The sequence below is a fragment of the Orbicella faveolata genome, unplaced genomic scaffold (assembly GCF_042242905.1).
Source record: "Orbicella faveolata isolate gen_17 unplaced genomic scaffold, um_ofav_v1 contig_34, whole genome shotgun sequence".
NCBI lineage: Eukaryota > Metazoa > Cnidaria > Anthozoa > Scleractinia > Merulinidae > Orbicella > Orbicella faveolata.
In genome coordinates, this window is record NW_028301563.1 from 29,628,396 (window position 1) to 29,653,760 (window position 25,365).

The following is a 25,365-nucleotide window of genomic DNA, read 5'->3' on the forward strand; positions in this document are numbered from 1 at the left end:
CGGCGAGGTAATTCTGTCTGTATATTAAAGCAACCAAAATCTCGCCGATGTTCAGCGGCGAGGTAATTCTGTCTGTATAATAAGGAACCAAAATCTCGCCGATGTTCAGCGGCGAGGTAATTCTGTCTGTATAATATAGGAACCAAAATCTTGTCGATGTTCAGCGGCGAGGTAATTCTGTCTGTATATTAAAGCAACCAAAATCTCGCCGATGTTCAGCGGCGAGGTAATTCTGTCTGTATAATAAAGGAACCAAAATCTCGCCGATGATCAGCGGCGAGGTAATTCCGTCTGTCTAGTAAAAGAACCAAAATCTCGCCGATGTTCAGCGGCGAGGTAGTTCTGTCTGTATAATAAAGGAACCAAAATCTCGCCGATGTTCAGCGGCGAGGCAATTCTGTCTGTATAATAAAGGAACCAAAATCTCGCCGATGTTCAGCGGCGAGGTAATTCTGTCTGTCTAGTAAAAGAACCAAAATCTCGCCGATGTTCAGCGGCGAGGTAGTTCTGTCTGTCTAGTAAAAGAACCAAAATCTCGCCGATGTTCAGCGGCGAGGTAATTCTGTCTGTATAATAAAGGAACCAAAATCTCGCCGATGATCAGCGGCGAGGTAATTCTGTCTGTCTAGTAAAAGAACCAAAATCTCGCCGATGTTCAGCGGCGAGGTAGTTCTGTCTGTATAATAGAGGCACCAAAATCTCACCGATGTTCAGCGGCGAGGTAATTCTGTCTGTATAATAAAGGAACCAAAATCTCGCCGATGTTCAGCGGCGAGGTAGTTCTGTCTGTCTAGTAAAAGAACCAAAATCTCGCCGATGTTCAGCGGCGAGGTAGTTCTGTCTGTATAATAAAGGAACCAAAATCTCGCCGATGATCAGCGGCGAGGTAATTCTGTCTGTCTAGTAAAAGAACCAAAATCTCGCCGATGTTCAGCGGCGAGGTAGTTCTGTCTGTATAATAGAGGCACCAAAATCTCACCGATGTTCAGCGGCGAGGTAATTCTGTCTGTATAATAAAGGAACCAAAATCTCGCCGATGTTCAGCGGCGAGGTAATTCTGTCTGTCTAGTAAAAGAACCAAAATCTCGCCGATGTTCAGCGGCGAGGTAGTTCTGTCTGTATAATAAAGGAACCAAAATCTCGCCGATGTTCAGCGGCGAGGTAATTCTGTCTGTATAATAAAGGAACCAAAATCTCGCCGATGATCAGCGGCGAGGTAGTTCTGTCTGTCTAGTAAAAGAACCAAAATCTCGCCGATGTTCAGCGGCGAGGTAGTTCTGTCTGTATAATAAAGGAACCAAAATCTCGCCGATGTTCAGCGGCGAGGCAATTCTGTCTGTATAATATAGGAACCAAAATCTCGCCGATGTTCAGCGGCGAGGTAGTTCTGTCTGTCTAGTAAAAGAACCAAAATCTCGCCGATGTTCAGCGGCGAGGTAGTTCTGTCTGTCTAGTAAAAGAACCAAAATCTCGCCGATGTTCAGCGGCGAGGTAGTTCTGTCTGTCTAGTAAAAGAACCAAAATCTCGCCGATGTTCAGCGTCGAGGTAGTTCTGTCTGTCTAGTAAAAGAACCAAAATCTCGCCGATGTTCAGCGGCGAGGTAGTTCTGTCTGTATAATAAAGGAACCAAAATCTCGCCGATGATCAGCGGCGAGGTAATTCTGTCTGTCTAGTAAAAGAACCAAAATCTCGCCGATGTTCAGCGGCGAGGTAGTTCTGTCTGTATAATAGAGGCACCAAAATCTCACCGATGTTCAGCGGCGAGGTAATTCTGTCTGTATAATAAAGGAACCAAAATCTCGCCGATGTTCAGCGGCGAGGTAGTTCTGTCTGTCTAGTAAAAGAACCAAAATCTCGCCGATGTTCAGCGGCGAGGTAGTTCTGTCTGTATAATAAAGGAACCAAAATCTCGCCGATGATCAGCGGCGAGGTAATTCTGTCTGTCTAGTAAAAGAACCAAAATCTCGCCGATGTTCAGCGGCGAGGTAGTTCTGTCTGTATAATAGAGGCACCAAAATCTCACCGATGTTCAGCGGCGAGGTAATTCTGTCTGTATAATAAAGGAACCAAAATCTCGCCGATGTTCAGCGGCGAGGTAGTTCTGTCTGTCTAGTAAAAGAACCAAAATCTCGCCGATGTTCAGCGGCGAGGTAGTTCTGTCTGTATAATAAAGGAACCAAAATCTCGCCGATGTTCAGCGGCGAGGTAATTCTGTCTGTATAATAAAGGAACCAAAATCTCGCCGATGATCAGCGGCGAGGTAGTTCTGTCTGTCTAGTAAAAGAACCAAAATCTCGCCGATGTTCAGCGGCGAGGTAGTTCTGTCTGTATAATAAAGGAACCAAAATCTCGCCGATGTTCAGCGGCGAGGCAATTCTGTCTGTATAATATAGGAACCAAAATCTCGCCGATGTTCAGCGGCGAGGTAGTTCTGTCTGTCTAGTAAAAGAACCAAAATCTCGCCGATGTTCAGCGGCGAGGTAGTTCTGTCTGTCTAGTAAAAGAACCAAAATCTCGCCGATGTTCAGCGGCGAGGTAGTTCTGTCTGTATAATAAAGGAACCAAAATCTCGCCGATGATCAGCGGCGAGGTAATTCTGTCTGTCTAGTAAAAGAACCAAAATCTCGCCGATGTTCAGCGGCGAGGTAGTTCTGTCTGTATAATAGAGGCACCAAAATCTCACCGATGTTCAGCGGCGAGGTAATTCTGTCTGTATAATAAAGGAACCAAAATCTCGCCGATGTTCAGCGGCGAGGTAGTTCTGTCTGTCTAGTAAAAGAACCAAAATCTCGCCGATGTTCAGCGGCGAGGTAATTCTGTCTGTATAATAAAGGAACCAAAATCTCGCCGATGATCAGCGGCGAGGTAATTCTGTCTGTCTAGTAAAAGAACCAAAATCTCGCCGATGTTCAGCGGCGAGGTAGTTCTGTCTGTATAATAGAGGCACCAAAATCTCACCGATGTTCAGCGGCGAGGTAATTCTGTCTGTATAATAAAGGAACCAAAATCTCGCCGATGTTCAGCGGCGAGGTAATTCTGTCTGTCTAGTAAAAGAACCAAAATCTCGCCGATGTTCAGCGGCGAGGTAGTTCTGTCTGTATAATAAAGGAACCAAAATCTCGCCGATGTTCAGCGGCGAGGTAATATTGTCTGTATAATAAAGGAACCAAAATCTCGCCGATGTTCAGCGGCGAGGTAGTTCTGTCTGTCTAGTAAAAGAACCAAAATCTCGCCGATGTTCAGCGGCGAGGTAGTTCTGTCTGTCTAGTAAAAGAACCAAAATCTCGCCGATGTTCAGCGGCGAGGTAGTTCTGTCTGTATAATAAAGGAACCAAAATCTCGCCGATGTTCAGCGGCGAGGCAATTCTGTCTGTATAATATAGGAACCAAAATCTCGCCGATGTTCAGCGGCGAGGTAGTTCTGTCTGTATAAGGGACGGATATCTCGATGATGATGACGATGATGATGATCGTCGGCTAGATTAATGATCCTCAGCGAGATGAATGCAGAAGTACTCTAAAGCAATTCTAAACATATTTCTGTTGCTTTTGCGATCACATAGTTTAAGACGCGGATGCTGTGGGTTTATATTCCGGACGGTAATTTTTAAATTTTGGAAATCACTTATTATCGGAACTTGAAGTCTAGTAGCTGTATTTTGTAAAAAAATATCCCGTTGCGTTTGCATACGTTGCTTTCATGATGTTTTCCTATCCTACGTACCCTTGCCACTCTTGCCAATCTCGCAACAATTAATCTCTCTGTGCAGTTCGAGTACTTGCTGTTCTTACAGTTTGAGTGCCAAAAAGTGATATTTCCCTTTATGATTTAATTTAATCAAAAAACGAAGGTATATGGATCTAGTGTTCTATCTTTAATCTCTGAAGTTTGCATAGGTCTTGGCCTCTAGAACTGCACAATTCCATTAAACTTTTTATTAAGCGAATAGTACGCATAGTCCATCAGTTATTAATCAAACAGTCGCACGTCCTTCTCTTCTACAGACTGCAGCCATTCCTGGTCACCGTCTTCAAAATTAACTATATAGCCCTTGGATCTGTTCCATGCCGCGATGGTGCCCTTTATCCAGCCGAGATATTCAGTGGAGCCATCCAAATTGACTCGGTTGTATTCTACCTCAAGTCTTGCTCCAATAAGGGCATTACCTGTGGAATAAAGTACATGAATGACTTCCACTACATGACATCCTCTTCAGTCATAGTTAATTTCTCTTGTAATGAAAATGAAAACAAAAACGGGCTTTTTTCTTTTATGATATAAGCTTGCAACAATGGAATCAGTCAAAGATCATTGACCAAAATTATTTTGGCGCCTTTTATCTGGTGGACCTAAAAGATTTTAACGAGTTGTTAACTATATATAGTACGGGGAAATGAGTTTAGGTAGAGCCCTGTTCGTTTTTTACCCTTTCAATTGTTTAGGATGACTTCAAACATTGACTACATCTATAATAGTTATAGTAGCACTGCGCCTAACTTGTCCTCTGCTGCATTAGCTTAATTATCAAAGAAACTGAGTATTGCTGCTGCCTTGAGTAGACAGGACGCAGGTCTTGCACCAGGGGCGTTTAACATGTTATTTTGAATATAGGTTGAAAATTTCCTTACTGAGGGGAATGGAATTGAAAGCTGCTGTAGTATTTTCATCGAGTGTTGGGAAGGCTTGAGTCAAAACAAAATAATCGTCTCTAGCAATTGTATAAAGCAAATGGTGTTCAAAACACCGATGGTTACGGTGAAATCTAGAAAGGCGATACTTCGAAGGTAATAGGTTGCATTTCCCAAAGCCCTTGAACAAAGATGCGGGCCAGGTCCCGCACCCGTACCACTAGAATGAGCTTCACATGTGATAGCAATAATGCATGGTCTCACATTATCCGTCAATATTATCATCTCGAAAATCTTTTAGGAAAATACAAGGGTCGAGGAATTTAAGAAGGCTCGACAATTGAGTAATCCCAATTGATATCACTAAAAACTTTTAATTTTTGGAGAATTCCCTACCGTCTTCTTTAGGAGCATGAAATCTTCGTTTCCTTCTGCGATTATCGTTTCGCCTCCCTCTTGCTTCTTCAGAGTTGTCACGATAAGACAGCGAAACATTCTTTCCTGCTGCTACAACTTTGGCTGCCTGCACTCTGTCTTCTCGATGTATGTTCTCCAGCAAGGGTTCGAGACTGTTTCCTTTTTCTGGAATTGACTGCTTATTAATACTTTCTACCGGGTTGTTTGTGTTTGGTCCTTTCTCCCAGGTTTCCTCAAAGAGTAAAGTGTAGGCTTTTGTAAACATTCCTAGACACAGTGGTAATGACGTAAACAAAAATGCACAAATCGTTTTAAAAATGTCCTAACAATCCGAATTAATTTCATTACATTTTTAATTGTCAGGTAAATTCATAGTACTCGCGACCACTTTTGAGTTAGTTTAAGTTTAAGTTTAATAATACTTTGTCATGAAAAACAAAAAGTACATGACTGGAGAATAATTGGGGGAAACTAAATTGCCATACAAAGAATATTCTCCGATATTAAACATTCTAAAAAATTAAGAAATAAAACTGTAAATTTGAGTGGGGCCCAAAACTAGCCTAATTAAATTGCATACTAAAATTGACACTAAAAATTTTGAAATAAGATTTAAATACGGCCCAAAGCTAACCTAATTAAATTGCATACATGTCACTCACGAGATACACCTGATCTAAAATTGACACAAATGATCATCGGCGAGACTTTGGTTCCTTTATTATACAGACAGAACTACCTCGCCGCTGAACATCGGCGAGATTTTGGCTCCTTTATTATACAGACAGAACTACGTCGCCGCTGAACATCGGCGAGATTTTGGTTGCTTTATTATACAGACAGAATTCCCTCGCCGCTGATCATCGGCGAGATTTTCGTTCGGTATATAAGTGAAATTAAATTATCACATATTCCAACATTTACATAAAATAGTTTCAATCTATATATTTAAACATTCACATAATATGCGAATATATGTAAACCCGAGAAAAACTTCTAGAAAACAAAATGTGAAAATTTTTAAAAGGACATGCTAAAAAGCAATTGTGTTATCACAGTTTCCCTCGGTTTCAGAATTATTTCAAAATGGGGGGAACATATTGTTTGGAAATACGTGCAGATGCTTTATTAGGAAATGTTAAAAGCAATGTTTGAATTTACGACAGGTATCGGAAATTGCGACAATTCAGTGCTACAATTCACGACATAAGTGTCTAGTACTGTCAGAAAAAAAATTACGAGCAGAAGTTTGATGTCAAGCTTGCCTTTCTAAACAGCAGGTTTTACACGAAAGCCAGGCGTTACGCTTAAAATCTGCTGCATTTTGATGCCATCGTCCTGGAATTGCCTCCAATCCCAAAAGCCAAATTTCAGGAATGACTTATTTTATGGTTAAGATGCAGTTCGTCATCTCTTAGCTTAGGTTAGGGTTGTTATACCGCGGTTAAGTTATGTTATAGCAAGCAAAATGGTTCGAAAACATACGCACAACAGCTATTTCGCGTACCGGATCTCAGGGAATAACATGACTGCAATTTCTTAGTTTGGGAGTCGTTGTTAAGGTATCAGTATACCGTACCCCAAAATTGACCATTTTTCAAAGAAATTGTTTTTCGCTCTTTCAGATAGATCTTTTTATGGTCTTTAATTTTAAAAAAAAATTCTACGAAAAAAAATATTAATTCTATGCAAAGTTACAAACGAAAAACGTTTCTTTTCGTTAATTATCTCTAATTGATAGCTGTCAACGGGTTGTCACGAGAAGTATATGCAAACTTGCAATTGCCGTCTATGAACCAACCGTTTGTGTTCGGTATGGTCGACGCGCTGGTCTGGGTGTTCTCTGTTTGTAGATTGTTGATTTAACCTTAAATATGTCGTCGAAGAAACACAAAAGTTCGTGCCATTTGCAAGCTCGAAGAAAGCACCACGGAGAAAAAAGTCGGGGGAAAAGGTTTGAAAAACATTCGATCAGAATTGGGCTGATGCGTTACCTGCTAGCGACAAAGGTTGCTTGCACTGGACGTGGAAGACGTTTGACTTTTTCTACGCATTACTTTCTTGGTGTTTTCGCCGTTCAAAGCGGTAACATTAATAAACCCATTTCAACTTAATCGGTGTCTCGTGGGTTTCCTTCAAGTTGTTTACGAGTTTACGTTTTAAAAATCGAAAGCAAGAAACAGGAGCGAAAATTATTCCTTTTTTTATTTTAATGAATACACCTCCGTAATTAACAATTCCTAAGCTTTCAGAAAATATATACTATAATGGGGTCTGGGTAAAACATCCGACCGTAAAGCGGCGTCACCGAATCATGGTCATTTGGGGTAACCTGATAGTTACCTCAAAGGAGCTCAGTCACGGTATTTTGAGTTATTTCGGCCACGTACAAAATTAGCTTAAAATTGAAAGAAACCTGAAAAAAGTAGTCTACTAAGATAAAAAAAAACCAAAGCGATAAAAATCACCTATAAAGAAACAAGGTTGGTTAAGGATGGAGAAGATTAACACAGATTACGAACGACACTCTTGAAAGATTTAGAGTAAACTTTTAGAGGCTCCTCCTTTACGCTTTAGTGTAGTGTATGGTGTTTTGAATCGGCTATTGTGTATCGCTACACGAGAACATTACCAACCTTTCAATCTGGCTCTGCTGTTTGCCAGTCGAGGTTTGTTTCATTTTGAATGTAATAACGTCAGCATGTTTAATTAGTTACAATGTAAACAATGTTGAAATTCTCTCGTTTACGGTTATCTAGCCCTTACAACTACGCGACATCTGTTTTAATAAAGTTGCTAACATTTTACCACAATTTGCCATCTGGCTTATAAAAGAAATTGCTCATATTTTGAATCGAAATGTACAAATACCCTGTGCTTTTACTGTCGATCTGTGCACAGGGATCCAAAGCTCCAGCTGTGAGCGACTAAGACTGTCTGGGAATATTTATGATCGTTTTTAGGGATACTAAAAGGATAAAAATACCTTATGCTACCTCCACAGTACATTGCTTGTTGTCTGTTCGCTTTTCCAGCTTATTTGAAGCGATTTTGGTGAGTTATCGTTCCCTGGGTTAAGAAATTGTTTCGCTGCAAAGTTGCTTCCAATCAGCAGAAAAAGCAAACAGACAACGTAACTGTCAAACCGACAACTTATTAGCAGCCTGACCTCTAACAGATCTAGAAATCAACCAATCAGGTCTTCTTATTACACTACACGACGGTGGTAGCCATAGAAACACCATTACATTTATAAATGTGAAGTTTTTGGAACAACTTCCCTTTCCAAGACGACTTACCAAGCAATGCATGGCCATAGGCTTCTAGCTTCTGTCCTTTTTCAAGGAATGATAAATGTTTGTTATCTCGCGGCCGCAGAAGACCCTACATGGTCTCGCTCGGCGTATTTCACGACGCACGAGAATCAGCGGCTTGAAGGCCACGTCGTTGAGCAGTTTGAGTCACCTAGTTCAATATCGTGCAGTTATTCTTGTCTGAGAAATCCCTGGTGTACTTCCACAAACTTCAACGTGTTATCCGGGAAGAACGACAGAGGAACGTGCGAACTGAACAAGCACGGAGTCCTCGATGAAAACTCTGAGTTTCATGAAAAAGACGGAGTGACATTTTCTTTGATCCAGAAGGTAGGGCATTATTAGCAAACGTTTTTGACCAGTTGTATTAAGGAAGTTCGCACTGTCTTCCTTTATACGAATATATCTTCGCAAACTCATTAATAATAAATCGTCAAGTTTAAACAAAGGAAATCATGACCGTGACGGTGTCTGGATATCTGATCTTAATTAAACAAGATTTCTCCCTAGTTTTCGTTTCGATTGAGAAGATATATCAAACACTCATGACAGTGTTTGACCACACTTCTAAACACCCCGAAGCTCGTCAAAATATTCCGCTGCGCGTCGTATTTTCAACTCACTTCTCGGTGTTTAGAAATGTAGTCAAACTCGGTCTTTCGTGTTTGACATATTACTAACAAGAATACCGAGGCGAAAATTTGCGAAATTTTAAGAATACTTTGAGAGAAACCGGAGGCTAAGACTCTAAAAAGAATATAATTTTGCCTGTTGAAAATTTCTTTAAAAAAATGCATAATACAATAACATGTTTTTACTAAAGCACATAAAATTCTTCCTTTCTCTAAACGGCAAAACTAGCTAAAAAACAACAAACTCGACGCTAGCCTTATGCTCGACGCTAACAACATTTCTGCAAAAAGTTGCGTGTGTCATATGGGGCTTTATTGACTGCAGCCTGGCTCCAAACTTACTTCAACACCATCAAAATCATGAGAATTTCTTTAAAAAAAATATCTAAGAACATTCACAAGAAGATTTTTAAGCTAACATCGCCAGAAAGAATAGTTATATAAGAACTTTGCGCGTGGGCCGGAAAAACCATATTCTTATTTTAAAAAAAAGAGTGTAATCCAGACGAGACTGCTGAATCTATCATTACTTTTGTCCATTAGAGGTCGCTTCGTGCTTAGGATAAAAAGTTTACTATGAAGAGCTCAGTTAAATTTGACAGTTATTTCTAAAAGCGTTGCCTATTCGTCAAGAGATCAGTAAATATGTCATTCTTTGCTTGAAAAAGCTTCGCGTAAAAAGTGTAATAAAACTTTTGATTATTCATCGGGTCTTTTCAGTTGCCAACCTCCTCTAGTAAAGAGTATGTCAATCTTTGTTTTTAAAGTGCCTCTCGTGAAAAGCACATGTAGTTGAAGTTGAACATTACAATCTTCGCACCAAATGTGTTACTCGTGAATAGTTCATGATCAGTAAAATATATCAGCACAGTGTTTCAAATGTGCCATTTCTTGTTCCAAAAGGACTTCTCGAGATCAGCGAAGTAAAACGCTTTTCGTTCTAAATGTGTTTCTCGTGAAGAGCTCAGTAAAATATTTACTCTTCGTTCTCAAAGCACGTCGCAAACTGGCCCAATAACACATGACATTTTCTTCTTTCTAAAAGTGCCACGAATGCGCGCTTAAGTACTACGAGAGTTAAAATGTGCGCTTGTTGAAACCCGGGACCTCCCCTGCTTAATGTAAAATACGGTTCTGTCCGTATAAATTATAGCTTATTCTAATTCTAGCAGTCCTAAACAAAGAAAATACTCCCTCAGTGTACCAATGCTCGACGACACAACCTAAAATACTACCTGACAAATTACAGCTTCTTACTAATGCGCCAGCACTGTAGTCGATTCTTAATGTTTTAAGCAACAAGGTGAAAAAGCATACCAATGAATTTTTCGTTTGTATCACTCCTTTTTCATCTGCAACGTAACGGCCTGGTAAGTTTTGGAGGATTTTCCACCGATGGCCTTTTCCAGCTTTTTCAAGGTTTTATACAAGCCGCAAGGGTGTCCGGTAAAATTGGATTTTGTTTTTCTGGATTAACTGCAGTCCTCCAAGTCTATTTATTAAGTTTAAACCAACAGAATGATGTCCTTGGCTGTTTCTGGATTTCTGGTAGTTTTGGCATAGATTTTTTTACCATATTATGGTTACATTTTCTCCTCTTAAACCCCATTAAGGCTTCGATTTAAAAAAAAGAAAAAAAAAAAGATATTAAACATTCGAGACAGTGTTTTTATCTCGAGAATCGTCAAAAATTATCTGCTGCGCGTCATATTTTCAGCTCTCTTCTCGTTGATTGGAAATGTGGTAAAACACGGTGTCTCGATCGTGTGTAATGCATTACTGCGCATACAGCTACAGATATTCAATTGCTTTTGATATTCTCTTCGCCTGCTATTTTGAACTGTAGGGATGTCTCATAACCGGCTGTCATAATGGTGGCGTTTGTGTAGCTGACGAGATGAAACAAACATTTTCATGTTTGTGCCAGGTACCGTGGGCTGGAGCAAAATGTGACATTAAAATCGGTAAGAAATGTAAAAGCTCATACGAAGGCAACAGGCAGATGCTGTCAATGGTATCGACTGGGTTGAATCATTTCCTTCAACGATCTACTCGTAGGTTTGGTGACGGATTTCCGCTGACCCAAATGCATAGTCGTCATATCTTCGATGGTACAGTAGCCCATTTCCGAGTTACCCCAAACCTCTCTATCAAAGCGAGGCCTGGTTAATAACTTTTATATGAAAATGAGTTTAATTTTGCATGTGAATGAAGTCTCATTTTCGTATGAAAGGATGGACACCAAGACTCGCTTTGAGAAAGAGCTAGGCTCAAGGTAATTCGAATCTTGTCGAAGATGGCGGCAGAGGGACAAAGTTCCATCAACAAACCTTGGAAAAGCAAAAAAGTGATGCCAATATCAAATATATCTCAGTGCTAAAGATAACTTGGAGTAAGACATAATTGTCAACAAATGAAACAAATTACGTATAAGACCGCTTTGGCTATTTGCCAAAGTATTGAATTAATTTTTGACAACTTTGTAACATCTTTAATTTGTTCATCTTTCAGATGCCTCCACGTGCGACGAGGCCCAAATGAAAGGCAACCAGATGTTACAAAATGGAGAATATCTGTTAACAAATGGAAGCTTGTCATTAAAGGTAAGCAAGATTAAGAAATCATTACTTCCTTGTAATAATATCATAACGCTGCGTGCCGTCTATTGTTGTAGCAGCCTAAAGGTCGGAACACACGAGGGGATTAGTCCCTGTGACTAGTCGCTGCAGGTAGTCCCCTGAAGAGTTTACACGAAGGGACCGGTCGCAAGGACTTGTCCCACGAACAGTTCACACGAGGCGTTTTGAGGAACAAGTCGCAGGGACTTGTTCCCACAAATTCAAACTGGTTTGGATTCGTGGGACTAGTCGCCGGGACCAAACTTTGCTCCCTGCGACTAGATTTTGAAGCAAAAATGGCCAGTTCACACCATGAGACTTGTCCCCGCGACTTCCTGCAGGGTCTAGTCGCAGGGACTATTCCCCTCGTGTGTGCTGACCTTAAAAATAAAGTGAACCGTCTGTTGAACTCTACCCTACCCTACCCTACCCTACCCTACCCTACCCTACCCTACCCTACCCTACCCTACCCTACCCTACCCTACCCTCACCTCCTTCCCTATCCCTTCCCTCCCCTTTCCCACCTTCCAAACAGCACCACCACAAGCACCCTTTTTTAGATCGTTAAGTAAATTTTACTTCCTTTCTTGCTGCTTATGAGTTTAGATAACATGAGCAAGGAAGCTAAACCTTTTGAAATAACCCCCACGTTGACCAACCGAGTTGTAGTTTTATCGAGACGTGAATAATGGTGTTAAAACATTTAGGACTAAATTGGCCGACTTTCTCTTTGTTGTCTAAAATGACAGAAAACGATAACATTTCTCTTCCACAAATGCATTTTTGTTTTTAGTAGGTGTAACTGTTGCTAGGTGTTGCCATGGTAACCCATTCTGTCATGAAAGTAGTAACAAATTGTTCACCAATGACTGAGCAGTTTGTCGATACCATAATTGTAGCATCAATTGACAAAGAGTGGCTGAAATGCCTATCAAAGTGCTGGAAACTGTTGCTAGCCACCTTAAAAACCCGTAACCTCTATTTACACGTACTACGCGCCTTCAATGTCATCGCTTTAATTCGCTTCTTCCGTATTAGGTGTACTGTCACATGACAGATGATGGTAAAGGATGGACTCTGATCGCCCGGTTCTCAAATAGTGACAAAAGAAAGTGGATGGTTAAATCCGGACGCTTCTGGTACTTCAAGCAAAAAGCCCTTGGAAACACAACTAGTCCGTCGATAAATGCCGACATGATCTCTACCGCATTTTGGTTGGTCAGCGGCAGAGAGTTTAAGATCACGCGCAGTGATGACCCCAATCACACTCCTCTGTTACAGACCACAGGTAACTGTTTGGCTGGACAAACATTCCGATCAAAAATCACCAGTTATGGCGACTTTAGAAATGGCACGGTTTGGGCCAGTGACCAGTGCCTGGGAAGCTGCACGGTTCAATATGGCGGTCAGTACAAGTCAACAGACGGGTTTCAACAGGCTGAGTGCAGTGGAGACATCCAAAGCGCCAACAACATCGGCTTCTGGTGTGACTGGAGTGGTGATGGATCAGTGATGATGATTGGTGGAGGAGGAAGTAGCTGCTCAGGTGCTGATCATGGGATTGGAATAACAGCAATGGACGGTGCTTCTTTCTTTGGGAAAGGGGAAACTGAAGATGATTTTGGTTATAATGCTAACTTGACAACCAAGCCATCTCAGGCATACGCATTGAATCTTTGGATCCACTAAAATGCGATTGACCTTAAGCTACATCTTTAAGCTTCTTTAAGAAATCACAGTGATACTATTAGCAAAAAAATAAACAAAAAGTAACTTGGTTTGAAATAAATGAATGCAACGCAGGATCTGATGGTAATTGTAAATCAAAATTCTAAGGAATCTTCGTAAAAACCGTGAAATATAATTCAATACTCAGATTAGCTTAATTATAATTTCTGATTACAATCAGTCTTTACATTTAATTCCAAATTAGCTGGTCAATAAAAATCGATATCTTAACCGTGAAGTTATTATGATAAGTTGGTTGTCCTGTGTAATTGGCATTATAACTTGATGTGATCTTGAGGGTCACATGTTCTCTAAAAGATTTATACTAATAATAAACTCTTGTAGTCGAAGCGCACAGACATGTATTTCCTTACTCATTTACTTATAATAGAAGTTAAACGATTTACCAGCTTGAATCTGCCGGTGGGCCTTCGACGTGCCGTAGAAAACAAAATTTGACTCATAAAATAAAGGAGCTCAGTCATGGTATCTCTTTTTTACCCGCACAGACCTTTTACCACTCGTAGTGCAACGACCACACCTACGGCCTTGCCTTAAAATGACACTACAAAGCTAAAACGCTGGTACACTTTCACTGTTACTAATCTCGATCGTGAAGACGAAGAATATGATAAAGACGCCGATTAAATGTTTGTGTCCAATAGAGGCGATCAAGGCCACTGATATTCTGGGTTCTATGTGCTGGAGGTGGCATCTTAATCAAGGCCCCAAGCTGTCATACAGAGGTACTTCCCGCGCTCGTTCGTTACGCGTGCGTCGCTTTTTCATCCTCGTTATTACGCTGTCTTCGACTTTTAAAGCTCGCTTGCCTTTGTCGACGAGACACAATAAAAATTAGCCGCTAAACAACAACTCAGCTTTTCTCCACAACCTCAAACCTCGTTGCTTAACTGCACCTTTTTTTGTAGTTGATTTATGACCCAAGTCCTGATCACAAGCAACTAATATAAGGTAGAGTGTTCGTGAGTTTTATTGAGCAACACAATACTGAGGCACATCAAGCGATATCTTCTCCTCTAATAGAAAACTGCATTTCAGCTTGCGGCGTAACGAATATGATGCTTTTTAGTCGTAGATTCATTATGAGAATTAACACAGCCCCGGCCCTTATGTTAGTCCTCCACTCTTTTCGTTAAAAATAAATTGACGGCATGAGTTCTATCCACTTTACAATTTGACCGATTAGCGTACATGCAGTTTTAGATGTATCAATACTAAAAATAAAGGTTTCCATTGCTTTAAATTTAACCAAGTCCTGCCGAGTGGTAAATAATCACGAGAAATACATGTACCCCTAGTAGTTATATTGTCTTTTGCAACGGAACGAAAATTTTCAAACTGTGCTATTTCCTTCATGTATGGCGCTTTCTATTGTCTACACTCTTGAAGTAACCAACAAACATTACCTGCCATTGGATAGTGTATGTCGTCTTTTCTCTGTGCTAATCTCGTGGCCTGATTAATCAAGAAAAAAATTCATGCAACGATATATTTATAGAATTCGACGTCTTAATTGACGTTCTTCCAGAACATGTGTTAAGTTTCAGAGAGCGGCGAGACTTAAAGACAAGCTTTCTAAAAACACACGTCGCCGTGGCTTAATAGGAGAGAAAAACTTTGGAATGGTTGGAGTCGCCCTATTTTTGGCAAAGGTTGTCTTGCTTCTTCTCAAACTTAAAACTTCACCATTGTTAATCTCCCTACTGGCTTTGCATCGTTCGCAAGCGAGCTACAATGTGACAATATTGTTGTTTTACGACGAAACTTGCGATGAACGCATCAAAAAAGAAGCAAGCCAGCTGTCCCACCAAGATATTTTCCCACGGAAATCTGAAGTAATCAACTTTAGATGGGTAAAAGTCAACGCAACCAGTATTAATCGCAGTCAAGTTGGAGTATTCAGCACTCTTGAATTTCTAGAAAAACACTCCACAACAGTAGATGGAGCAATTTTTATCGACGTAACGCCCGATTCAGTAGCTTTTTCATCGCTGTTGAAAAGTTTACACGTCTTAACAGTTGGTTTATTTCAAGAGCAAGGAGGTTTCCGAACTGAGGTAACATAGAGAGATATTTGCGCCTCAAAAGTGTTTTAATTTACCAACTTACAGTTTAAAAGTCAACAACAAAAGATTGATTTTAATGCTAGCTGGCAAAATGCTTCTTCGACCGCTCAGCCCGATGCCATCAGTGAATCGAACTTGTCGTTAATTTCCTGTGATACAAAATCATGAATTTTTAATAAACTTTTCCTTGTCTTTTTCAATGAAGACTGTAATGCTGGTAGCTTAAAATTACTATCAGTAAGATTTAATGTTCCTTAAACTTTGAAGGTTTCTTCCCAAACGATTTTGCTAAGCGACTCTGTTTCTCCAACCTGAGGTTTTGAAGATTATTTTCTTTAAGCATGGTGTATCCGCGAACATATGTGCCATTAAAAACGCAACCGAATGAGCCACGAAATGGGGAGAAAGAATACAGCTAAAAACATTAACTAGAAAAAAAGCCTTAAAAGCCATTATCCACTAATATTTGCACAGTTTTCGGAATTCTGCAAAATTACTTTCGCCAGGTCACTCATAGATATTTATTGAACTATGTAATTATTTTTTAATTTTCTTACCAAATAATCAGTAGCTTTCAATGACATTTAATTAAATTCGTTTCAGTTCTCTTGTCCCACTTTCCTTTATTCTACTTTAGAAATACAGACAACCACTTAGTAAGTTTATGAAAAAATATAAGTTTACTCAAGGATCGTGGCATGATTTCGTCTCACAACTGTTTCAGATTTCAGTCTTCTTCCGACGTTCCGATTTTAGCTTTTCTTTTATCTACATGCATTTTTTATACATACATTTTTATTTTTGTTTTCAAATTAAAATTACAATTATCTCAGTAAAAGAATTTAAAGATGTAGAGGCGTAGAAACTAAACTCAACTAAAATAAATTGGTAATAAAAAGCCAACAAACTGACATTTCACACGAAGCGTAAAACGAATTCAAGTAAGAAAGTAAGATGTGTCAATTATAATTTTCTTACTGCATTTGATCCTGTCAGGTATTAGAAATAAAAAGGGAAGTAGAAAACGTAAGGCAAACAGTTGAAAGTTCGTTTCGCCTTCTTTTGATCCCTTTTTTGTTTTATTCCTTTATTAGGAACATCCTGGTGATTTTACGAGAGTGGTATTTCCATCAATTTTTCGCTACGCGACCTCAGTTTGGAGAATCATAAAGAAACATGGATGGAAAACTATTTCGTTAGTGCTGTCTGCTGACTACGAAGGCATCACATTTGTGGAGAGTATGCGAAGCTACGCTTTTCAGGAGAAATGGCAAATTCTTAAGGTAGTCTGGCTAACGGAGGACCCGATTGGAAATGGCACAAAAACAGAATTAAAAGATGTAGTGGGTAATACGACAAACGATGTTATTGTTATGCATAGCAGGTTGTGGCAGGATGCGCAGCTCTTTGAGATTGTTCAAGAGCTTGGCCTCAGGAAACAGAAAGCTGTGTGGATTATAACAGAAATCACAAGCCACCAGTTTAAAAACTGTCAGAAACTTCCACAGGGACTGCTAAAGATAAGCCTCAAACGTCCAGAAAAACATCACGACTACGTTATTTACGAAAATGCTCTTCACGATGCCGTCTCATTGTTTCAACTTTCCTTTGAAGAGAGTTTGAAAGAGTATTCTCTGAATTTCAATGTAGAGGATTGTGGACAAAGAATCACCCGTGACAGAATAAGGTGCATTTCCAAAAGGTATCTGCCTCTCAATTTCCAACCTTTGTTTTCAAATATATTACCACCAAGAGAAGATCAAGGTGGAATCCAAGTCCCTCTTAAGTTATATTTAGACATAGTACCCAGTTTTTCCTCGAAAGCTCGCGCGTTGCGTGGAGAGTCCAGGCGAGTTTCTTGAGACTACCTGAGACGAAATGGCGGAAAATGTGGGGAAAAGTCTTTGATCCTCTCTTGATTCTCACTCATTTTTCTAGATGTACAAGTCTTTGTTCATGATCAGTTTTTGAACGACATCGTCTTCAATGTGCCCATAAATCGTGCAGCTTTTGTTCTAAACAGGTCTTCCTCTCTCCCAATCCCTTTTAGCTTTCGCTAAAGTTAATTTTCTGCTAAATGCTAACACATGCTGTGTTTGAAGGCGTAGCTTGAAGATAGCATGAATACCTATATTTAGTTTCGTGGGAGAGGCGAGGAATGGTTCACTCTGTACATGACCAATGAGCATTCGAATAGAAACGCGTAAGAGATGATATCCCAGGCAATTTAACCTGATATTTACATAATTTTACTGTGCAGATACTTGACACAGATATCATTGTCGGGGCGAAGTATACTCTTTGATCCTCTTGCGCTCAAGAACAAGCATCCCGCTTTTACAATCTGGAACCTGAAGAGAGACGGAGATGGTGTAAAGAAATGGTTCCCTGCAGGAATGGGTGCAACCACTGGCCTTGCTATGGAGAAATTCACAGCACCAAACGGAACGCTCATAAAAGCCGCTTCTCAAATTCCAAAACGTGTTATCCGCGTGGCCGTGAACGATTATCCTCCTCTGGTCAATAAGATACCTCCTGGTGTCGGAGAAGAGTGCTTTGGGAGGTTTGTGGCGTGTTATGAAAACAGCCATGAAGATATGTCGGCTAACATTCCACCAAAGATGTTTTGTTGCTTCGGTGCTTCACTGGACTTTTTGTCGTTTCTCCAAAAAGACCTTAACTTCGAAGCGTATATCTATTTTACTCCCGATGGGAAATACGGAGTGTACAATGATAGCGCTGGTAAATGGAATGGCATTGTGCAAGAGCTGATAAGTGGTAGGGCCATGCTTTCATTAGAAATGGGTATGAACAGCAGGCGAGCTAAAGTGCTGGGATTTGCTCATCCAACGCTACTTTTGGAGCTAGGCATCTTGATTAACGAGGATGGACACAAAGGTAAGTACGTACATCATGGTTAGGACTTTCCGCAAGTTGCTCGGCAACTTTTTGGCAACTTCTCGTATTTCGAGCAACGTTTCTCGTCTCAAGCAACTTCTTACATTCTGAGCAATTTCTCGTTTTCTACTAATTCTGAGAAATCGTAGCAGCTTTTAGTGCTTAAATTAACCTTTCTTCCATATTTCACAATGATTTGCCTTAATTTGCCTTGATTTTGTGTCTTAACCTTTCAGACATAAATAGAGATTCTTGGCTACACCCCTTCAGCACAGCTTTATGGTTGTGTCAAATGGCAACTGCTTGCATAGTCTTTGTTGTAATATGGTGTCTGGACCGGAAAAGCCCCCAAGGCTACTATCATGTGCTCAAGGGCAGTGATGAGGACGGATTCACATTACTGGGTAAACTGGCTTCTTGTACCGTGACAAGAAATTACTGACATCACTCCCTCTGAGGAATCGAAATCGGTCGTGTCTCTACAGTGTAATGCTCATGATTTTGACGGGGGAGAGGTAGTTGGTGACATCGGAGAGCGGTTGAGAACATGTTTGATGACATATTGGCGAAAACTCATTGATACACAGATGTGACCTTTTGATCTCGTTGAAGTAAACGTTTCTTTGAAGAGAGGACCGCTAAGATAGACTATGAGTTGTCCCTCTTTCGCTTGCGTGACGTGAAAGAAACCCTCGAGGAAAAAATGGCCGCGCGAAATCCTGGGGGCGGGAAGCGCACAAAACGAAGCCCCCGCGCGGCCATTATGTTTTTTTTTCGAGGCTTTCTTTTACGTCAGGCACGACGGACTAAGCGAAAGTGGAACTACTCGTAGTCTACCGCTAAGATGATGAAACCGTTGATTAAGCGGAGTTCGCGTGTTATTGAAAGCCGCCGTAATACGGTTATAGGTGAAAGTGAAGAATGACCGTCGCAGTTAATTTTCCAATTTAAGCAACTGGAAAGAAGAAGCCTGAAAAAAATCAGGGCTTCAACGGGATTCGAACCCGTGACCTCCGCGATACCGGTGCGATGCTCTACCAACTGAGCTACGAAGCCACACATTGGGAGCGAGGTCAATTAATTGAGTTCATATCTTCCCGTGAGGAGTGAAATGATATAAAGTTTATATGAAATATTTCATATATGAACTGCGGTTATAGGTGAAAGTGAAGAATGATCGTCGCAGTTAATTTTCCAATTTAAGCAACTGGAAAGAAGAAGCCTGAAAAAAATCAGGGCTTCAACGGGATTCGAACCCGTGACCTCCGCGATACCGGTGCGATGCTCTACCAACTGAGCTACGAAGCCACACATTGGGAGCGAGGTCAATTAATTGAGTTCATATCTTCCCGTGAGGAGTGAAATGATGTAAAGTTAACTAATTTAGTTATTAGTATAAGTAGGTGAAAAGCTCTCCCAGTTTCTTTGGCCATTTTGGGCGATGTTTGATCTCTGACATTGTTGACCTTCCAAAGAGAATTTCACAGAGTCGCCCGCTTCCTGCCGCTGGCCAAGGGGAACAAAGGCTTTGGGTATGAGGTTGAGCGCAATGAAGGCGGGTCCCAGGTTAGCGCTTTCAAGAGCACTCGATCTTCATTTCTCAACATTGTTTCTTACTGTTTTGGCAGATTCCATCAGTTATGTTGGCGGTGTGGCGTTTGGTAAGGATATCGGCCCAGTCAGAACTCCGCTGAGCACAAGTTCACGGCTCGTGTCCTATGTCTACTCATGTCTCGCTCTCGTCATGATCAATTCTTACTGTGCTAACCTCATGGCGTTCTTAGTCGAAGAAAAAGTCGGTCTTCCCATAACTGGCGTTCGTGATCCTAAGGTACGTGTGTATGCGTTGTATGAGTGCATGAATGTTAATGTTCCAAGTTATCTCCGCGCTTTTTCCGACTCTAACTCAAAACTGGTACTGCGCTTGAATTTGAATTGACCAATAAGAATACACCTACAATCCTGGTCAAAAGTCTTGGGACAATATGCACTTTAGCCAACACATGGAATTTCTGTCAACCTCCCCAACCCCACCCCCAGCACAATGTTGCTGCTGATCCATCCAAAGTAGGCCCACTATTGTAAGATTGCTTTGGCGCGCGCGGGGGGGGGGGGGAGGGTCAGGGGGGGCATCACCAGTTGGCATCTTGTCAAGTGTTCCAAGGAAATCTGGCCAGGATTGTAGTCTGGACGGTTGCTCTGAGAAATGTTAAATAAATTGAAAATGCATGTAGAAGGATAGTGAAAAACAGTGCTTGTAGAGAAATCTTAATGTATGTAAGAATTTTTTTTCTTAGTAGCATTCATTCGTGAGGCAAATGTAGTATGAAAACGAGAATAATTGTTTGACCTAATCATTTATGATTCCCATAAGAGAAAAGAGGTTAATGAGGAAGTTTGAGAGAAGGGAGATTTTCTGACAAAAAAAGCGACAACCTTAATTAACACAATTTGCCAAAAAGAGACGAGCAGAAATTGGTGCTCAAATAAGTCGTGGCAGTTTCACAGTCCTCTTGTCTCGTTCCCAGATCATCTCTGAACCTCCAGAGTTTAAGGTGGCCGCTGTGCGAGGTTCAAATGAAGAAGATTACTTCAAGCATCATGTTAATTCTTCGTTCCGTAAAATTTATGATGTCAACTTGCGAAAAAACAGTGTGACAAGCTTGACATCAGGAGTCGAACAGTTGAAGGCAGGGTATGTTTGATTTAGCTAAATATTTCTGTTCTGATTTCACTTCTTTACCCTTACATCAAACTTCCAAAAATGACCGTCAAGTTCCAAAATTAATGATCCTCGAATTTCAGGAGAGGGTTCGCTAAGGTTTCGCTTATCTTTTTTCAAATACTGTACTGCTACGCACGTACCCAACGGCGATAATCTAAGTTCACTATTGCACTGCTATGTAACGGACATTTTTAGGCCTGAATGTTTCCTGGGTCCTGTGGACAATGAAACTCTCGCAAGGCTAGGCAAAAACCCCACTAGGGTGATGATGGTTTAGACAATACATTTCCTTCCACGGGCGACATCCCTCACCAGGGAGGGAGAAAACTGACTAGGGAATGTTTCAGAATTCTCTAGGATATGGAGGTTTCCATATGACCCGGGCAGGCCAGTCCTGTTAAAAGGAGGTGGTTTGTGCGTCTTGAACAATTTAGCCTAAATGTTTTAAGTTCGTCGTTTGTAATCCTTGTTAATCTTCTCCATCCTTAACCATCCTTGTTCCTTTACGGTTTATTATTATCTCTTTGGAGTTTTTCTATCTCAGTAAACTACTATTTTCAGGTTTCCTTCAATTTAAAGGTAATTTTGTCCGTGGCCAAACTAACTCAAAATACCGTGACTGAGCTTCTTTAATCGCTATGTGTCACTGATATTCTTCCAGGACCATCGACGGCTTAATAGGCGACTACTTGTCTCTCCGTCACATCGCCAGCACAGACAAGGACTGCAATTTCATTTTGATTAAAGAACACTCTCTCAAGTCAGGCTACGGTTTTGCCGTCTCTAAACATGGCATGCCATGGCTGCAAGAGATTTCCCTCTCGGTCTTAAAGCACCAGGAAAACAGCACTGTGAAGTCGATCGAGGAGCGATGGTTTCCCAAACAGACCTGTGGAAGAAATGAGCACCGACCTCTGAAAGCCATCGACTTTGCTGGCCTCTTCTGGGTTCTTGTCGGAGTGGCCGCTTTTTCGTTGCTGGCCCTTCTTGTAGAAAGCCTGTTGGTGTTTACCTTGATCAAATGCGGTAAGTGCCTGGGACCGTTTGGAAGGCTTTTGAAAAGATTCTTGTTTGATGTGAAGAAAGGTGAAGAGGATTACTTCACCTTGCAGTATCGTCCAGCTGGGCTAATGACGAGAAGCTGGACAGTTGAAACGACCAATGAGGATACCACACAAGAGCAAACAAGTTACGAGAACCAAGGCTTTGTCGATATCGGTGAACTGGAAAGAAAAATCGCTTCCTTGCGATAGCCTTTCGGAGCGGCTTAAGGCCTCATTTAAACGGTCTCGGTTCCCCCGCGTCTTATTGAGAGAATTGGCCGTTAAGATAGTTTACACCCAAAAAAGCGCCATTAGTAACTACTTTAGATGTAACAATTTATTAAAAACCTCTTGCAGAGTGAAAACTGACTTAATGTGGACTGATACTTCGTAACGGCCCACGTTACAAAAATTTCCTAAATACACGGTCAATGTCTTGCTGCAATGTTGTATCTAAGTTATTTATTAAAACTTTTTTATGTATACTTTCTGATATTAAACTGCATTCACCGACTTACAAATTGACTGCTACTCATTTTTCTTTATTTGTGAAATATTAAAAATTAAACCAGTCATAAAAAGAAAACAGCACAAGAACGGCTGGCATGATTCAAATAGGAGCTGAATATCTCGCTTTTGTTATGTATACCAGCCGGCACTTATTCTCGTGTTCTATCGGTTGTGATTTCGAGTTATTTCAACATGAACAATTTCATGGTTGCCACAGACATCATTTTCCCAAATACCCTGACACTTACAGCCGTCCTATCCCCTCATTCATTTAGGGGGTGGGGGGACGGGAGGGTTTTTTTTTTTTCTTGCCCTGCCGGCTTTTCTTCCTTCTCCTCCCTTCGTTTTTTTTTTTTTACCCAAAATAGGGGGGTCTCCCCTAAATCCGCCACTGAGACTGATCAGTTTTCAACAGCTTTCGCTTTCTTCATTAAGGGAAAATGTCGTTTGCATAAAAAAAAAGACCCCAATTTTCTTTTTTCCAGCTTTCGATGTTTTCGAATACTTTTGATACTTATCAATTTTCCCCTGGCTTTTCTTCAAAATGCCAAGAGATAAAATTCCCTGACTTATCCTGACCTTGAATATATTTTTCCCTGAACATTTCGTGAACTGTCGCAACCCTGAATTTTCCTCGAGCAGAACACAGTCTTGACTCACTAACAAGCAGACGACATTAATTTTTACGTCTTGTCATCTCGTTTAACAGCACGCAGACGACAGTCGACTCTAAAAAACATCTTCCAACCTCTTCTAATTAACTTGCGAATTAAACCTATTATTTCACTATAGAAATAAATAAATACTGAACAAATAAATAAACTATAAATAATTTGACAATATAAATACGACTGAAAAGCAAGTATAGTCTGTTCACCTTTTCAGTTACTAGCGCCATCTTGGTTGTAAGGGGAAAACGTTCGTAGAGGCAAAAAATCGTGAATAAGGGTAACTTCCAAGGAACGTCTATGAATCATACATTGAAAGTAATTTGAGCAATGTTTGTCTCCAAATCAAGATGGCGTCAGCAACAGAGAAGAGTTTTATCGCCAATATCTACTTAATACAACTTGTCAAAATTTTCATCTAATAATTATTCAAAATTGTTCAGGAGAGTTTTCCTTACCCCAAAGGCAATAAATAAGCAAACCTGGAAGGTAATCTTAAGCTTCGGTGATATTAAACACGTACAGGTATTCATATTAAAAACTTCTCACACTGACTGCAAAATATTTGCTTAATCCAAAATTAATTTCTAATAAAAACGGGAAATAAATATTATCAAATGAAAGAACTGCTCAACAGCTCTAAATTAAATCGTCACACGCAGAGAAACCCGTTTCGTGACAACCCAAAGAAAGGCTACAAAAGAACCATATTAAATTTGTAACCTAGTCAGACTTCTAGTCTATTGAACTCAAAGAAGTCAAACTTCCAGATACGTAACTAAGTGAACGGAGATTTGTCTCTATTCTCAACCTGTTTAGTTTGTCTAAAGTATTCAGGAAAATGTAAGTCAAGTTGCGTGCCTTCAAAAGACAACAATCTTGGCAAGATTCAAGCGCTTCGGACAAAGGACACCGTAAGAAACAAGTTCTCATGTATTTTGGGAGGTAAGGAGGGGGAAGGAAGGTGTGTGTTACAGAACCGTTGTTACAAGGGTCGCCACGTAACACTTGCGTGACAGCCAAAGTACTTGTCACAGCATCAATCATTTGAGTTTCTCAAGTTGTGGATCTGAATGTGCCAGCACAAACACCAGGTCTGTCTGCTGCAGTACAAAGTTGTAAGGCGGCGAGCAGATCACATATCGCTTGGCGGATGGTACTCCAACACTGACCTTGTTACTGTCTCGGAAACGGTACAGACCAAGGCAGATCATGGAAGAGGCCCGCAGCGCGTGCAGAAACATGTCACCAAACGAACCGCCATCCTGAATGGGAGTTCGAATAAAGTAAGAATTTCAAGAGTGGCATTTTGGGTGGAATTTCTACAAAAATTGTTATCACTCTGTGGTGTCTAAGGAACGAAACTGTACATTTAACAGAATAAGAACAACTTTTAAACTACATAGCGCAGTTTAATCCTCACATACAAACTAAAGCTGACACCACTCTCATGCTTACCAAGGATTTAGTCAGGGAGATCAAAGTACGGCTAAAATGTATCAGGTTAACCGGAGCGCTATCCAAAGTTAAAGTTAAAATAACAACTCGACACTTTCACTCGAACTAGAAACTCAAACCATAAACCCTATTTCCTCTGTTGGGGAATTGCAATTGATAATGACAAACTCGAACCTCGTGGGCTTTCCCCTAATTTAACGTCTATTCTAAGTTACGGATAAGAAATAACCAAGAAAAGAATGCAGCATTAATTAAATACCTTTGCTTGAGGGCAGATCTTGTCTGATTCTTACAAGATAAGTTTGAATCGCACGATATTACTAATTTGGATCTTATTCTGTAGACTCAACCAAAGAACTACAGCTGTTCTGTTCATTCAGTCTCAGAATTATTGTTACTTATCTCGAAAATCCAAAACCAATTAGAGACTACACATAACTCTCTGTGGAGCTGCTACCGGCGTGGATATTTGGAAGCCGAATCACACATATCTTTTGCACGCGAAAAGCGCGAATTTACACGCGAGAAGCGAGAATTTACACGCGAGAAGCGAGAATTTACACGCGAGAAGCGCAATATCTGAAAACTCACACTACCCAGGAAGAAAAACTTAAAGCCGAGGAGGGGGGGTGGGGGG

The 25,365-nt window shown here is 40.6% G+C and overlaps 4 protein-coding genes across 6 annotated transcripts in view; 2 read left to right on the top strand and 2 right to left on the bottom strand.

Moving 5' to 3' along the window:
• Window positions 1-2,497: 2,497 nt before the first annotated feature.
• Window positions 2,498-8,154, bottom strand: LOC149105702 (uncharacterized). The gene is made up of 3 exons (XM_089271199.1): window positions 8,034-8,154; window positions 5,027-5,314; window positions 2,498-4,168 (listed from the first exon to the last, which is right to left on the bottom strand). Exons 2-3 carry the CDS (start codon window positions 5,310-5,312, stop codon window positions 3,972-3,974), a joined length of 483 nt encoding a protein of 160 aa, XP_089127325.1. The 5' UTR covers window positions 5,313-5,314; window positions 8,034-8,154; the 3' UTR covers window positions 2,498-3,971.
• Window positions 8,155-8,341: 187 nt separating this feature from the next.
• Window positions 8,342-13,694, top strand: LOC110045324 (uncharacterized). The gene is made up of 4 exons (XM_089271194.1): window positions 8,342-8,691; window positions 10,840-10,957; window positions 11,505-11,596; window positions 12,650-13,694. Exons 1-4 carry the CDS (start codon window positions 8,353-8,355, stop codon window positions 13,298-13,300), a joined length of 1,200 nt encoding a protein of 399 aa, XP_089127320.1. The 5' UTR covers window positions 8,342-8,352; the 3' UTR covers window positions 13,301-13,694.
• A 1,118-nt stretch (window positions 13,695-14,812) lies between these two features.
• LOC110061024 (glutamate receptor ionotropic, NMDA 1-like) lies at window positions 14,813-22,678 on the top strand. Its single transcript, XM_089299075.1, has 7 exons — window positions 14,813-15,417; window positions 16,521-17,128; window positions 17,687-18,324; window positions 18,561-18,728; window positions 19,953-20,155; window positions 20,853-21,019; window positions 21,711-22,678. Exons 1-7 carry the CDS (start codon window positions 14,983-14,985, stop codon window positions 22,300-22,302), a joined length of 2,811 nt encoding a protein of 936 aa, XP_089155201.1. The 5' UTR covers window positions 14,813-14,982; the 3' UTR covers window positions 22,303-22,678.
• The window catches only part of LOC110061175 (calcium-activated potassium channel subunit alpha-1-like), a 38,222-nt gene continuing 35,268 nt past the window's right edge, over window positions 22,412-25,365 (bottom strand). For all 3 annotated transcript variants that reach the window (XM_089299073.1, XM_089299072.1, XM_089299074.1), the window contains one exon: window positions 22,412-24,535. In XM_089299073.1, coding sequence (XP_089155199.1) covers window positions 24,314-24,535 — 222 coding nt within the window. In that variant the 3' untranslated portion in view covers window positions 22,412-24,313. The remainder of the gene's footprint in view (window positions 24,536-25,365) is intronic.

Coding starts and splice junctions, on each gene's coding strand:
- LOC110045324 (XM_089271194.1), top strand. CDS start 8,353: ATGCATGGCCATAGGCTTCTAGCTTCTGTCCTTTTTCAAGGAATGATA. Junction 10,958..11,504: donor AAAATGTGACATTAAAATCG/GTAAGAAATGTA, acceptor TTCATCTTTCAG/ATGCCTCCACGTGCGACGAG. Junction 11,597..12,649: donor ATGGAAGCTTGTCATTAAAG/GTAAGCAAGATT, acceptor CTTCCGTATTAG/GTGTACTGTCACATGACAGA.
- LOC110061024 (XM_089299075.1), top strand. CDS start 14,983: ATGGTTGGAGTCGCCCTATTTTTGGCAAAGGTTGTCTTGCTTCTTCTC. Junction 18,325..18,560: donor TAACGAGGATGGACACAAAG/GTAAGTACGTAC, acceptor TTAACCTTTCAG/ACATAAATAGAGATTCTTGG. Junction 18,729..19,952: donor GGACGGATTCACATTACTGG/GTAAACTGGCTT, acceptor CTGTTTTGGCAG/ATTCCATCAGTTATGTTGGC.
- LOC149105702 (XM_089271199.1), bottom strand. CDS start 5,312: ATGTTTACAAAAGCCTACACTTTACTCTTTGAGGAAACCTGGGAGAAA. Junction 4,169..5,026: donor TCATGCTCCTAAAGAAGACG/GTAGGGAATTCT, acceptor TTTATTCCACAG/GTAATGCCCTTATTGGAGCA.